Source organism: Grampus griseus, assembly GCF_964374135.1.
Source record: "Grampus griseus genome assembly, chromosome: 9".
Taxonomy (NCBI): Eukaryota; Metazoa; Chordata; class Mammalia; order Artiodactyla; family Delphinidae; genus Grampus; species Grampus griseus.
In genome coordinates this window covers 5,833,629-5,848,582 of record NC_139003.1, presented here as the reverse complement: position 1 = coordinate 5,848,582, position 14,954 = coordinate 5,833,629, and the positions used below count along the sequence as shown (strand labels likewise).

The following is a 14,954-nucleotide window of genomic DNA, read 5'->3' as shown; positions in this document are numbered from 1 at the left end:
AGTAGTTGTGGCGCACAGGCTCAGTAGTTGTGGCGCACGGGCTTAGTTGCTCTGCGGTGTGTAGGATCTTCCCAGAACAGGGCTCGAACCCGTGTCCCCTGCACTGGCAGGAGGATTCCTAACTGCTGCGCCACCAGGGAAGTCCCAAACCGAAATCTTGATAGTGTCAGACTCCCATATTTCTTCACCCAGGACACTCTCAGCTTATACCTGTTGTCCCAGCCTGTTACCAGTGTCCCCCCTTCACTCTTAGAAGTGTTTTGTTTTAGGTAATAAATCACACAATTGCCTCAACTATTATAAAAAATACCAACACTAAGAATCCAGAACAAGGTCCTACCCCAGACACTCTTCGTACACTAACTTCTAAGATAAGCTGCGTCCTCTATGTCGTCAGTCGCTAATGGAGACTTCTGTTATTTCCCTTGTTCCAAGAGGCTCCCATTCTATCAATAGGCAGGTATCCCGTAGAGTAAAAGCCTAGGATGGCTCTGCTCCAAGAAAACCACCATGAGGTCTGAAGACGAAAGCCCAGCACATCCACCGCGGATGTTGAGTGAATGACTTATGTTATAGCTCTCTGACATACACATTTCTGACTTATTTTATTTGAAGCTTCCAGAATGGAAACTCCAGGGTTCCTCCAGTGCTAAAACGACCCAATACAGCTATTTTCTTGCTTCGCTAGGGGGGCTTACACTTTCCTTCTATGTTCACTTCAAAATATAAAGCAGAGGGAGTTCACTCCAAACCTGCAAGACAGGCCACATCTTTCTAGGTCTATACCAGTTTCCCCAGGTTCCAGAAAAAAGCCTCCATTTAACACGGCAGACCAGTCTACCCTACACTCACCCTCCTGCTAGTCTGATCCTTTGTCGGTTATAAGATGCAAGGGGACATCCCAGCTTCTTTACATGCCCCACCCTCCAGTCAACAGTAAGAAATTCAGCCGAACAAAATGGTTTCCAGGAAAAGCAGGACTGGGTGACATGGAAGGGGAAGGTGCACTGTCACAAGGGTTCTCTTGGCTCCCTTCAAGTTCTCTTAATTTCTTTCACCCTTTGCTTCCAGTCGATTCCTCTGGCGATCCAGTCGCCACATCACTGCCACATTAACCTGTGCATACCTCTTTTGGGGGTTACTCACCTTTGCTAGTTACTGTCTAGCAAATCAGACCGACATTCTTTAATCTTGTAATCATATAATAGATCCAATACAACCAGCTCATTTCTGCCCTATGCCTTTCCCAGGCCCTTTCCCTAGAAAAGATCAACTTCTCTTCTTAACGTAGGAAGATACATACTACAAAGGGAGGAAAAGGGCTAATGTGATTCTCTGATACAGAATCAACCTTTAGAAAATAGAGAACTACTAACCTTTAATAAAAATAAACCTTCAGAATGTTATGATGAATATATTTAAAACAATTCTACAGTAGAAAAACAAGTTAATTATTTGAAAAACTTCTGTAAGTATCTTAGAAAAGACAAAGTAGACAGCCTGTTAATATCCAAACACACATAAATCACGAGGGGTTTTCTTGGCAGTGTCGTTGTGTTTAAGCATCAGTGGCAGGGCTAGGACTGTCGGGTGCACTATATGGGATTCTGGCACACTTACCTGCCCAGCTGTATCTACAAGTTGAAGATGATATTCTTGTCCATTTACTGTGATCAATTTTGTGAAAGCTACAGTGAAAAAGGAATTAAATATTAGCTAGAAAAACATGAACTTGGGATCACTGAAAGCTCAAACAATGACAACCAATTAAGCAGAGTCCTTAGTAATCTCATAAAAAGATCCCACAAAACAAAAAAGAATATCTGAGTTTATAGACTGTTCCCTACTTCCATTATTTTACTAAGCAACGCTGACTGCCTAAAACCAATGTTGGGTAAACCTTGAACCTTTTCCAAAGAAACAAAGTAGGCAACGCTTCGAATCTTGTAAAAGTGATCTGAATGCTCTAGCTGTGGACAGTCTTTTCCTCTTGTGAAAAAGTGAAATACATTACATAAAGTCTGAGTTCTAGAATGAACCAAGAGCACACAACTTGTCATTAATTTATAGCAAGTCTGGTGCCAGAGTACGAAGAGCTGATACTAACTGAAGTGCTAAGAACTTTCAGTACCTAGAAAATTAGCAATTTTATTGAGAGAGGACAGCAACAGAACATGTTCTGTGTGAAGCCATCATCTCCACTTAGCTGAAAGATGCAAGCAATTTGTCACAACAACCTTTCCCTATCTGGGGGGAAATCAGACTCAAATAACTTGGGGAAAATTCGCAATTCTAAGGAGACAGACTTCAAACAAATGGAGAGGAAAGAACTATTAATAGTAACAGGATATTAAAAAGTAACCATCTGGAACCCTGTTAACGAAATGGAACAGATTTCTTCCGTACACCCCGTCCCAGCCATCTTGACTCACAATGAGTCTTCAAATCTCCTGACTGGAGCCGGGCAACAGAATCTATCCCTTGAACAGCTGAGAGAGGACCCACTTTTGCCCACTTTGTCCCACAGACAAAAGAGAAAGCAAAAAGAGACAGATGAAAATCAGGAGAGAAAACCGTTAACAAGGAGGAGAGAGCAATCTTATCTGAATGATGAATTCCACTGGGAGAGAAAGGATGGCTGAAAGAGAAGCAATAATCAAAGATACTCATAGTAGCACCATACTTTTCTGATGTGGGCAGGGCTGCTAGAATCAGGGGAGTGAAAATTACAGACCAGACTACTCAAGCCAATTGCCACACTTTATATCATTCTTGTACCCTTTCTGAAAATTATCACTTTAATGAAATAGTCAAACTAGATGAAAACTGAATCAGAATATAACAAGATAGGGAGTACCCAATATAAACTGTTTTCATCATTTCTAAGAAAAAAATTCTATTGGAATTTTTTTCCCCCACGTTGTAACCTCTCTGAACTTGGGATGCCCAACGACACCTCAGTCAGGTAAGATCAGAGGTGCGTCTTAGACTCGATGAAAATTCTGTAAGGAACGCTGGTGAGCAACAAACCTGTAACCTTCAATTAGCACTAAGTAGTTGTGGTTGTGAAGGATAATGGAATTATTGTGAAAGCATTATTGAAACAAAACATTCATTCATTCAAGAACTATTTTTTGAGTGCCCATGATCACCACCAGCATCGTTCCAGGTGCTTGAGACACTGCAGAGTCTCTGGCCTCGGTGAGCTCACATCCCAGTAAAAGGAGGAGGAAGCAGACAGAGAGGCAAACGAGACACACACACAGTCAGGTGTCTTCTCTGTGAGAAGCATCCAGGCAGAGTCTAAACTGCAAGTGAAGAAGTAAGAAAGGCAGGAAAAAGTGAGAAGGCAAAGCAGCTGAGCCTGTGAGAGAACGGCTGGAGACGAGGCAGGAGACGTTATTAGGACACGGTGAGGACCGCAGGTTTTTATTCAGAATGTGACGGGAAAACCAAGGGTTTTGAGCAGGGAGTAACCTGGTCTGATTTATATTTTAGTAAGATCACTCTGGCTATGCTGTGAATAAATGAAACGGACAAAAATGGATACGGAACATCAGCAGGAGCCCACAGTACAGTGGATACATAGACTATCGTGAACAAAGGACGACGGTGGCCTGGACTAGAGGGACGGAGACGGAGGTGTGAGAAACGGTGGATTCTGGATGTACTGCACAGGTAGAACCAAAAGGATTTTGATTGACTGGAAGTAGGTGTGAGAGAACGGAGATCAGGATGACTCCAAAGTTTTTGGCCTGAGCAAACGCACGATTTACCATCTATCAACAGAGGGAAAGCCTGGAGGTGCAGCACAGGGGGAGGGGAGAGGGAGGGAGCAGGGCCTGGGTTTAGGTAGGTTCAGTTGGAAAGCCCACGAAATACCAGTTCAGGGGAGAGGAGAGGCTGGGGGCCGTGGTGAGCCCAGCAAGTTCTTGGAGAGCGAGGATCACAAGAAAGCTAGTTCAGAGAGAGCCAGAGGGGCACCTGTGATGCCGGGTCAGAAAAACAACGAAAATTCAGCCAAGGAGGCTGGGGGAGTACTGGCTAGTGAGGGAAGAGACATACAAGAAATAAGATATTAATAAACGTTTTAGTATTTCGTTGCCTTTAAAAAGGATGTAAATCCTCCTACACACGGCAGTGAAATGAAATTGAAGACCTTCCATCTGCCACAGGAAAACTGCCTCTTCTTGTTACTATAGAAAAAAGCGAAGTGTAATGAGAGGTACGTCTGTCAGTTCCATAAACCAGGAACAGATTCTCCTACGCCCTCCTTGTGTAGAAAGGCAAAGCTGGCTCTCTCCTGGTATCACTTTCCTCTCTCCCTCCCTTTTTCAATCACTGGAGAAATTAATCCAATTTCCAACCTAAAACCCTGAGACTGCCCTAAGCAGACTAATAGCCACTTACTAGTTAAACCTACTAATAAGCAAGGTAATAAGAGATTTCTAAAACTGGATATTCACAAAGTAAGATTTGTATTACTAAAGTGTATTGAGAACTCCTAATTCATATCCTACTGAGAAGTCTACCCACCACGCAATGCTTGATAATGCTGCAAAACTCCTAATGAGAATTCCCCAACTTTCTGAGAGCAGCTCTATTAATTCATCAACAGGGCTACCTTGAGATGGCAGAAACTGTGACCTACTATTTTTTCCTTTAAATTATAAACCATCATTAGTTAAATTTCATCATATCAATTTAGTTTGCATGAGTTGAGATTATTACTACAGTACATAAAAAAGCTACATCTGCATAGCAGTATTTGGTCTAGAAATTTCCCCAAACTAGAAAATATTATTATGGTTTCATTGATATTATTCTCCTATACCGCTATGTTAAAAGAAGATGACATAGTCGCAGCATTTTTGCTTTTGCAGTGATAGTCCACAGAGACGTGTTACTATTGAACGTTTGATAGAAACCACCTGTTCTATATTATAAAGTTAAGTGTAAAAAGAATCCCCAGATTTACAGAGTACTGTGTTTTTTAAAACCATAAAACTACCCATTCATTTATGTTGCTAGCAATGAGTTTATGATAACTATTCCCTTTCTCATTCCTTGTTATCTCTGAACAATGTTTTTCTACTAAATCATGGGGGAAAGGGTGGAGGAAGGATTTCTGCCCTGTGTTAGACGGTCAGAAGCCTGGTAAATGGAATGTGATGTCTGTATATGTCTCATGAACTTTTAAGGGATTCACATACCCTTGACAGTCATTTCTGCTCTTGCCTAAAGATTTAATAAATACTGTTAATTCATTCTTTACTATTTAACAGTAAGTGTTAGACAGGTAAACATTAAAATCATGATTCAAGTTGATGCTCACAGCCTTCAAAGTAGGGTCATATCATTATGTTTTTGAGATACTATCAAGGTAAGAAAGTTGTACTTTCACTGGGCCAATTCCTTACATATAAAGAAAATGCATTTATATTCAACACCATGACTCTCCTTCCAACTCAATTTTAAATAGCACAAAGATACAATTGTAAGAACCACTTTTATGGGCAGAGCTTACCACGAAAACTATCTTCTACTGTTCTATGACTAGAATTCCCAAATGAACCTTATCTCTTTAAGGACACAAAATTAAAAATTGCTACATACAGCAAATATTAAGGGCAAGATCACGGCTTTCTTCTGTTCTTATCGCAGTGGCGGACAACCGAACCTGTTCAGGTAGCATTCAAATGAGTCTGCCCCGCACACCGGCAGACCACCACGTGCCAGCTAACGAATCAACACCGCATGAGGGCAGGACTCCTCCCGCCGAGAGCGGCAGGGCTTACTTCAAACTCTCTTCCCAGAGTTAGCTTAGCAACCAACAGCTTTCCTCCCCTGCCACCAGCACACCAGGACACGAAGGACAGCTGAATATTTTAAGCCAGAAGCTGGCAAACTCTTCCAGAAAAGGGCCAGACAGTAACTATTTTAAGGCTTTGTGGGCCATATGGTCTCTGCGGCAACTACTCAACAGCTCTGCTACGGTAGAGCAAAGACAGCCATAGACAGTATAGTGTAAGGGAACAAGCAGGGCCGTGTTCTGATAAAACTCTAGGGTGCCGAAATCTAAAATTCACAGAACACTCACATGTCACAAACATTATTCCTTTTCAAATATTAAAAATGTAAAAACCATTCTTTGCTCATGGGCTGTACAAAAAGGCAGTGGGGTCTTTGTGACCTGCAGGCCATAGTTTGTCCACCCCCCTGTTGTAAGCTTCTTCTTAAGTCTCTCTCTTGCAAGCTTTGGGCAGGTGAAGTCTGTGAATCTAGCTGTTAAAGTCCATGAACCTGGCTGTTAAGTCGGCTTCATGTCTAACATGCCAATCAGGGTTTGATGAATCCCACGTTTAAATCTATGTGCTCCTGGTGATAAATCCTAGGTAAGTCCTGGTGCCCAGAAACTAAGAAGACTGGTTCCAGGGCCTACCTAGGGTTCTAAGATAGCACAAAACAAGACCAGCTTCCCTGGATGGAAGTGTTTCAGGTTCTCTTCCATGATCCCTAGAATCAAGACTTGTGTCATAGTCCTAGAATCCTTCAGGAAGATTCTGAAACCATGGGCTGAAACTAGACAGGGTAAAGGCTGTGACTGGTTCTGGTCTTGGGTGCTTTCTTCTGCACATGGCCTGAAATGCCAGTAGGCTTTGGAGCCAACTTCTCAGAAAATGCTGCGAGGGCTCTCTCCAATCCCCGACAGCTCTTTTCTCCACAGCCTCCTCTCAAGTCTTTAGAACTAGAAGGGGTTGGGGGACTAGCACTTCTACAAGAGTAAGGTACAGAGGATCTGGAGTGTGTTCATCCTTTCTTTTTAAGCTTGGAATCCCTAAGAAGGGCTACTGTTGAGAAGGAAAAAAAAAAAAAAATTCTGCTCTCTACTTGTTTTCTTAAAGCAGCATCTCTAATATGAGGTTCCAATGTAAAAATGGATTCCTATGGAGATGAATAACAATTTCTAGATGGTGGGACCCAGACACTGAATAAAATTCATTCAGTGTAAAGTGGGTAAAGCTTTTGGAAGCTTTTTTGGGCCCCCAGTTGGAGATCTATAGGTTTAACTGAATACCCCCTGCAATCAAAGCCTCCAGGAATACACAGTGGCTGTTTGTAGGCAAAAAGCAGGCGTCTCAGTTTATAAATCCTTGAAAACAATACTTACTGTTTTCTATGGTTGGATCGTAGGAATCAACAAATTGGCCTTCAACAAACTGAATCGTCAATGAGGATTTCCCTATAAAAGAGAGCAATAGCTGAGTACGCACTGGCATATTAAGGTAAAAAAACTTTAATTCTACTATTTTACCAAGAAATACTCTAAATGGAAATAAATTCCATATATACTACAGGAATTTAAGCAATTACACTATTATGAATTACACATGTCTGTGACATTAACAAACAGTACTGACCAGTACGCATATCATAGTCTGTCAAAAGTAAACAAACTCTTAAATAAGGTTTAAGCTAATTTCCTCTGGTGTCCCTGAAATATGGCTATTAATTTTGAATTCAAAATTAATAAAGCATGATCAGTTTCTTTCGGCTCTTCACGTATGGCTGTTATAAGTGTTACCAAGTAGTTTTTAAAGAGGATAAGCTGGAAGTATGTGATAAAGGTCGGTTTTTAAAACTTCTTCAAGGTAGAAATTCTCTCTCAATCATTCAGTATTGAAGGCCTCACAACGTCTGGCACACAGAAGACAATAAAGAAATGCTCTGACTTCACAAAATCACCAGTAATAGCTGAGCCTGTATGTTAACAAATCAAGAATCAGAGCCCCAAGTTCTCACCCTCCTGTTGTCAGTAAATTTCTAGGGGAGGACTTTAGAAGAGGATACCCTGTGAAGAAACACTGCAAGAACACAGCCCACATTACGGCCATCCCGCCCCTCAGACACCAAAATCCGAGGATACTCAAGTCCCTTACATAAAACGGTGTAGTATTAATGAACTTATTTACAAAACAGAAACAGACTCACAGACACAGAAAACAAATTTATGGTTACCAAAGGGGGAAGGTGGGGGGAGGGATAAATTAGGAGCTTGGGATCAGCAGATATATACTGCTAAACAGATAAACAACAAGGTCCCACTGTATAGCACAGAGAACTACAATCAATATCCTGTAATAAACCATAATGGGAAAGAATATGAAAAATAATATATATGCATAACTGAATCACTTTGCTGTACACTTGAAACTAACACAAGGTTGTAAATCAACTATACCACAAAAAAAAAAAAGGCGTAGTATTTGCATACAACCGAGCACATTTTCCCACATACTCCTGAATCTCTAGATCACTTATAATACCCAATAGTACAATGTAAATGCCATGTAAACAGCTGCCCGCGTGCAATAAATTCAAGTTCTGCATTTTGGAGCTTTCTGCCCCCCGCCCACCATATTTTCCATCCGAGGTTGGTTGACCCCCGTTTGTGGGGCGAATACGAAGGGCAGACTGATTTTACCAGCAGGAAATAGGAAGTGGTCCCTCCCTAATTTCACCCCAAACCCTTCCTTCTCTCACGCGTCCTCAGATCATTATTAAGCACACACTCTACATGCTCGCCATATCTCACGGAACTTCCATCTCAAAGGAGGCGCAGGGAGAACCAAGGAGAGAGGTTTGGTAAAACCAGTTTTACGCTCCTGGGGTTTGGGTTGGGCCTGTCCTCCTCCAGACCACGGAGAGGTGCCGTCCACAGGGCGCACAGTGTTTTCACACCAAGGGCAGTCCCCATACACTCAAATTAACTAATACGCGAGCTTATAAGTAGGGGCTGCGGGGAGACAACGAGAAAAGCCCCAAGTTGGCAGGACTGCCCGCTCCTCGTGAGCAGCTAAGCACCGTTCAGAGCGTCTCCAGAATGACGAACAACTGAAATCCTTCTCTACAAAGCAGCCTACAAGAGCTTTTGAAAATTAAATGTTACTTCCCTGCTTAAAATCCTCACCGCCATCAGAATAACCCCCAGCTCCTAACCCTGCCCACAATCCCGGGCTCTCCCCGCGGGTGCCCTGCTCTGCCCCCTTCCCTACCTCATCTGCTGCCCTCCCTCCTCCTCCCGGGCCCTCCCAGGCTCCAGTCACATCCTTCTATCCCTGCCAAGTTCCTGCCCGCCTTTGTGCCTTTGTCCCGGCCACCCCCCATCTCTGAATGTACAGGCTCCCTTTTATCGTTATTCTGGCCTCCGCTCAAACGTCCCTTCTCCGAGACCGCCCAACCGAAGGTGGCGCCAGTTCCCTCACAGTCACTCTCTCACAGCCGCCTTGTTTTATTTCTTTTTAGTGCTTAAAGTTATCTGAAATTCTCTTTCACTAATTAGTCTACCAAGACCAGCGCAGCGCCCAACACACTGTAGACATGTGGGCTCAGACCTCCGGAGGGCACACTCAGATACTACAGAAGGTGTCAATTTATACACATGACTAGGAAACACAGTTCTAGTCTGTGCTGGTGTCCAAGCACGGGCCTGCCTGTGACATAGGGATACAGTGGTAGTCCAGGAACGCCACACACTTCAAACGGATTGTGCTCAAAAGGAACCACGTTATATAAGCTAGCCCATAAAGGAGCATTTAGCTCAAAATACAGCAAAGCTATTTTATGTAATGAAAGCAGCAAGGGAAAAAACCCTCTTTTGTAAGTTAGCAAAACTGAAAAATTTTAGAAAGAAAATAAACTTCTTTAGAGCCTTTGAAGAATTAAAAACAAAAGGAATTTAAAATGATTTTTAAAACTTTTAAAAAGCAGAACTGGATTAAAAATAGTGAAAAGAAAGAGGGTGTGATATACATACTAAGTTCCCCCAAAGAGGAGGGAAACCAGTAGGAAACACTGGATTAGACGGTAACAAACCATTATGTACTGGCACCAGCTAAGTCTCAACAGCCTTACTTGCAGGGGTGAGGGGAGGGGGAGAATAGCCTCAGGACTGATCAGGTGAAATTTCAGAAGCCACAACCAAAAGCAAGTTACACACAGTAAACGACAGCATGAGATAAAGTGCAAAGATGGAGTTATAGATAACGACTGGACCACACTTAAAAATACAATTATTGGCACATATCCCAAGAAGAGCTCCTCATTTGTACCTTTATAAAGGGCATAAATTATTTGACAGGCTAAATGGACATTTAACTTGAAAACACAAGTAATTATTCTGGCAAAAGCAGACAATGTAGTTCAACCCAAATCACAATGCAGGTTGACAGCAAACTATCACCTTCACAAGTAACTGGGACACAAGATTTAAAACTGCAGGTCCTCAGGGGGCAAGCTGGACTTCCCAATCAGATTGGTCCTCGGAAAAAGGGATTATTCATCAGCAGAAGCAGGACTGAAGAAGAGCTAGGTCTCCCTTGGGTCTCCCATCCTTGGACTCCCCCCTAAGGGAGATCATTAATTACTTAAATTAAGAAGGGACAGGGAGGCTACATTTGCAGACTTGACACAGTGGTTCTCTACGGTTTCCATTAAAAAGTAGAATTATATAGAAGACAACTAGTGCTGAAATCTTTACAAGTCAGCACTAAATGATAATTATTCTTAGTAAATAAAGCCCACTGCTCATAATGTTCTCAGTCCTGGTTCTAGTAATTTCTGGCTTTCAGAGACGTCCTTACCATCCTCATCCTCCAAAGCAGCAATTCGGCTCCTTGATCAAGTTTCGCAAGCAGTTTGCTTGCAGCAGCTACAAAAGACTTTGTTGATCTACAGCAAATTATGTTCTTTACTTGAGCACCTTTAAAATTTTCCCCTCATAATAAGTTCATACATTTATTTGGCTTTTGTCCTTATCAAATTCAGATTCTGAAACACTAGTTATTTCCTGAAGATGCTTCAACAATGATCATGCTCTCGAAAGGTGCATTAATTTGTACAGTCTGAAGAGAATCCCAACTCCAGATCTACTCTGGAGAAATGTTATACGAAAGCAATATAGGAGTGATCTGAAATAAGTGGAAAAGCAGCACGTGCCCAGATGTGTGTTTATCAACACAGACATAAATCACTCGTTTTATGATATAACAGTACTATAAGAGGTTGGAAAATATATCTCAGTATCCCACAATTAACTTCCAAGTATTTTCCCTCCAAACTAAGAACTGCCTTAGTTTTAAAAGTCATAAAAATTATTTTTAAAAAGTTTCTTCTGAACTTTTACCAGCTGAAAACAGCATTACCATATATATATTTTTTGCAATGGTAATTTAGCACAGTAAGTTTTTTCACCCAGTATTTCCACAACAGAAGATATACCTTCAAGGTCGTTAACTGAATCTCTCACACTTCACAATTGTTATAAAATAGGCACTATTTATATAAACGTTCTAATACTTTTCAGATTAATTTTGAACAACTTTTCATGTTTATTCTCCATAAAGAAAAAAAATTACTTATATATCACTCCCCACCCCTAAACCACCATCCTCTGGAACAGCAGACAGTCACTTGTTTACGGGGATAAAATGGGGAGGAGTAGGTTTCAATCTGCTAGGCTATCAAATCGTTGGGCAGAAGGGTCCATCAGGACCAACGTCATGCACCTAGCATACAACCCATCCCAAGAACTGCTTTCATTTTTACCTTGAGTCCTTAAGCTTGCCTTACGGGACTTCGATGTCCATGCAGACGAACTGACTAACAGTTCAGCTTCCAAGCTTATGGGGTCTTGCCACCAATAATAACCACCTCCACACACTTCAGCAACCACCTCCTGAGCACGACATGAAACACCCAGACGACTCCACCTCCAAGCCTGCACCTCCCACGAACCAATCAATAAGCAGGTGGTGTGTCTTCCCAGTGCCCTCACCTTCTGAGTCCCATCACCTAATCCAGACCATCTCCGGAAGCAATGTTTTCAAACCAGGGGTTGTAAACCCACCAGATCATGAAATCAACATACTGAGCTAGGACCAGCACGTTTTTAAAGAAATAGGAACACCCGAGTGGACTGCAAATAATAAAGTCGTTCTGGAGCTTTCAGCTGTATAAACATTTATGACTGGGTCACAACGTACAATGTATTTCTTACTACAGACCGAAGCCCAAAAAGTTAGATATACCCTGCTCTACGAGTCTCCTGAATCTCCAATCTCTACCACAGTTCACTTCCTTCCCTATCAGTTTAAGTCCCAAGATAAATCACTGTGCACCATGCACTACTCTTTTATCAGAACCTGTCAATTTCCTTTCTCTGGGCTGATAATTCTATGATCTTAATCTAATCTTTGGCCTTTTGTGAGCCTGTTGAGCTTAGCTGCAGAAAAGCTCCCAACCCTGTGGCTTGGCAACCATTCTCAAGCTGTGCCCCCCGCCTCGCTCTGTCCTCTGTCTTTAGGAATCCTTTCTGAGTGTCCCTTTCCCAACAAAGCAGCCAAGTGTGGTTCCAGCAGCATCCCAGGGCAACTTACTGCAACTGCAAATTCCTAAGCCCCACCCAAACCTCCCAGGCAGGAGTATTAACAAACCCCCACTCATGTGCTGCACCCGAAAGTTTAATTACCACTCCCCCCTCAGGTGCCAAGTTCAAATGTGACCATTCTAAATCACCTACCTCCTCCTGTATGCAGGGTGTTCCCAAATCTTCCAGTTCCTCCCAGCAGCTCAGATCATAAGCATTTAAAGAACACACAACATGGGCCAGGAACTGGGACACAGCCATGACTACAAGCTGGGGCTGAACCTTAGAGGTAACTGCTGTGACACCGCTGTCTTCCACTCACCTTTGCCTTGGCTCTGTGCATGTCAGACAGCGTGAAGGGAGCCCCTGGGCTGTGCAACGCAGCCCGCCTGCCTGGCCCTCTTCAAATTATTACCACGGCGCAGAGGAAGCGGGCAGCACACCCTTCTTTCCACAGAAGCGATTCCCGGACCTGGGCTCTACAACCCATCCCAGCTCCTGGTCTCCTCCAAACCTTCCTCCTGAAACAGTTCTAAACACATTCTTCGTTTCTCTACTGGTTTAACTCCAATCCATATGGTTTGTTCACATGCCTCTGACATACTTATTAAATATGTTTAAAAATCCAGGGGAGCACACCCTGACTTACGTTCCCCTTCTGCTCTCAGTGCTATAGAAAGACTTGGCTGGGTGCTGCAGCCGTTGGGTGCTATATCCCTGACCACAGAGCTAAGCGCATCCTCCAGAAAATGATCTCAGTCACTTAAAGCTCCACCCCACTAACCCAGATCAAACGCAGCCATGGGGATGCACGTGACCTGTGTGTCCTGTAGTAATCTGACTACAGTACCTGACAAAAAGTGTGTAGCCTCTGGTTTGAGGAGCCTTGAAGTAAAAAGTCAGGAAAACAGAGGCTAAAGCTACGGAGGCAATTAAGCAAGAGCAGCAGCTCTTTCACTTAACAAAAGAAATCAAAGAACAGTGAAGCATGCAACGTATAACAACAATTCCAAGAAACTATTGGCCAGAGGCACGATGTGACTTTGGGATGTCTGCCTCCATAAGGACCAGATGCTGACACAGCCACCAAGCTGCAGGTGGTCTATTCTCCCCTCCAGCTCCCCAGAGCTAAATGGTTACACTACTAGCACTGAAACCTGGACTTGTAGCTTCATCAGTTACAGACAGAAGAGCTGCACTATTCACTCTGTAAAATAAGGAGGTGCACTCCCCAAGCTGTCCAAACACCTTTTTTCCTCCCGGTTCTGCCTCACAACGGCGGTTTTTTTTTTTTTTTTTTTTTTTTCAGTATGCGGGCCTCTCACTGCCATGGCCTCTCCCGTTGCGGAGCACAGGCTCCAGACGCGCAGGCTCAGCGGCCATGGCTCACGGTCCCAGCCGCTCCACGGCACGTGGGATCATCCCGGACCGGGGCACGAACCCGTGTCCCCTGCATCGGCAGGCGGACTCCCAACCACTGCGCCACCAGGGAAGCCCTGTATTTTTAATAGTGTCAAGCTTGGTAACATTTCATTCCATTCTGAATCCCGAGTTTTCAAGTCCCTGAGTATGGCTTAATTCATTAATTTCTCAAATAGCTATTAAGCAGCTATTATGTTCCAGGCACGGTTCTAGGCGTCGGGATATATCAGCGAACAAACAGACAGAAATTGCTTGGTACATAAATTCTAATAGTGAGAAGTACAGTAAAGTAAAAAAGCACAAGAAATGCAATAAATTGGAGAAAATATGTATCTATTCCTTGTAAACAAAAGAATATAACAAATAATTACCATGGTTTTTTAAACTAGTGAATGTAAGCAATGGTGAGGAGCAGCTGTTAATGCCGCGAAAGGAGAAATAACCAGATATCATGGGTCTCCTGAGACAAACACAGACCACTACCCTGGAAGCAATTTTAAGGAGGCTGGGGAAGGAAAAAGAGAAAGAAACCACCTAAATCTGACCAAACTGCTAGATTTAACTACCAATTTACAGGAAATAACGGGGGACAAATGAACGTCTTGAATACTATAGGATGCAATAGCAAAACCCAGATTCTAGGTAACACTTCAGGTAACCCCTATATATCAGAATTTCTAGGGTGGGGCCCATGCTTCACTCAGTATTTTTCAAACTCCTCCAGTGATTCCAGCGTGTCTGGAAGTTTGAAAACCAGTGTTCTAAAGCAGGGCTTCCCTAATGTTAAAGAATAAGCAGTTCTCCTAGGGACTACGTTAAAGTGTAGTTTGCTGATCTATTTGATCTGGGGTGGGGTGTGGGATTTTCCATTTCTACCAAGCTCCCTGGTAATACTGATCTCCAGACCAAGTTCTAAAGTTTAGAACGCTGGTTCGCAAACTTACCTGCACTCCAGAAACACAGAGGGAATTCCAAAAACTACTGGCTGGACCTCACCCTCAAGTAATTCTGATTTAATTACTACAAGGGGCAGCCAGGGCACGGGGATTGTTAAAAAGATCCCTGAGTGATTCCAATGTGCCACAAGTTTGAGAACCCCTGGACC

At 43.0% G+C, this 14,954-nt stretch overlaps 1 protein-coding gene across 1 annotated transcript in view; it reads right to left on the bottom strand.

Moving 5' to 3' along the window:
• RHEB (Ras homolog, mTORC1 binding) overlaps positions 1 to 14,954 on the bottom strand; it is a 47,622-nt gene that overhangs the window by 12,910 nt on the left and 19,758 nt on the right. The window contains exons 2-3 of the mRNA XM_082661884.1: positions 7,172 to 7,243; positions 1,621 to 1,688 (exon numbers count right to left, since the gene is read on the bottom strand). Coding sequence (XP_082518010.1) covers positions 1,621 to 1,688; positions 7,172 to 7,243 — 140 coding nt within the window. The remainder of the gene's footprint in view (positions 1 to 1,620; positions 1,689 to 7,171; positions 7,244 to 14,954) is intronic.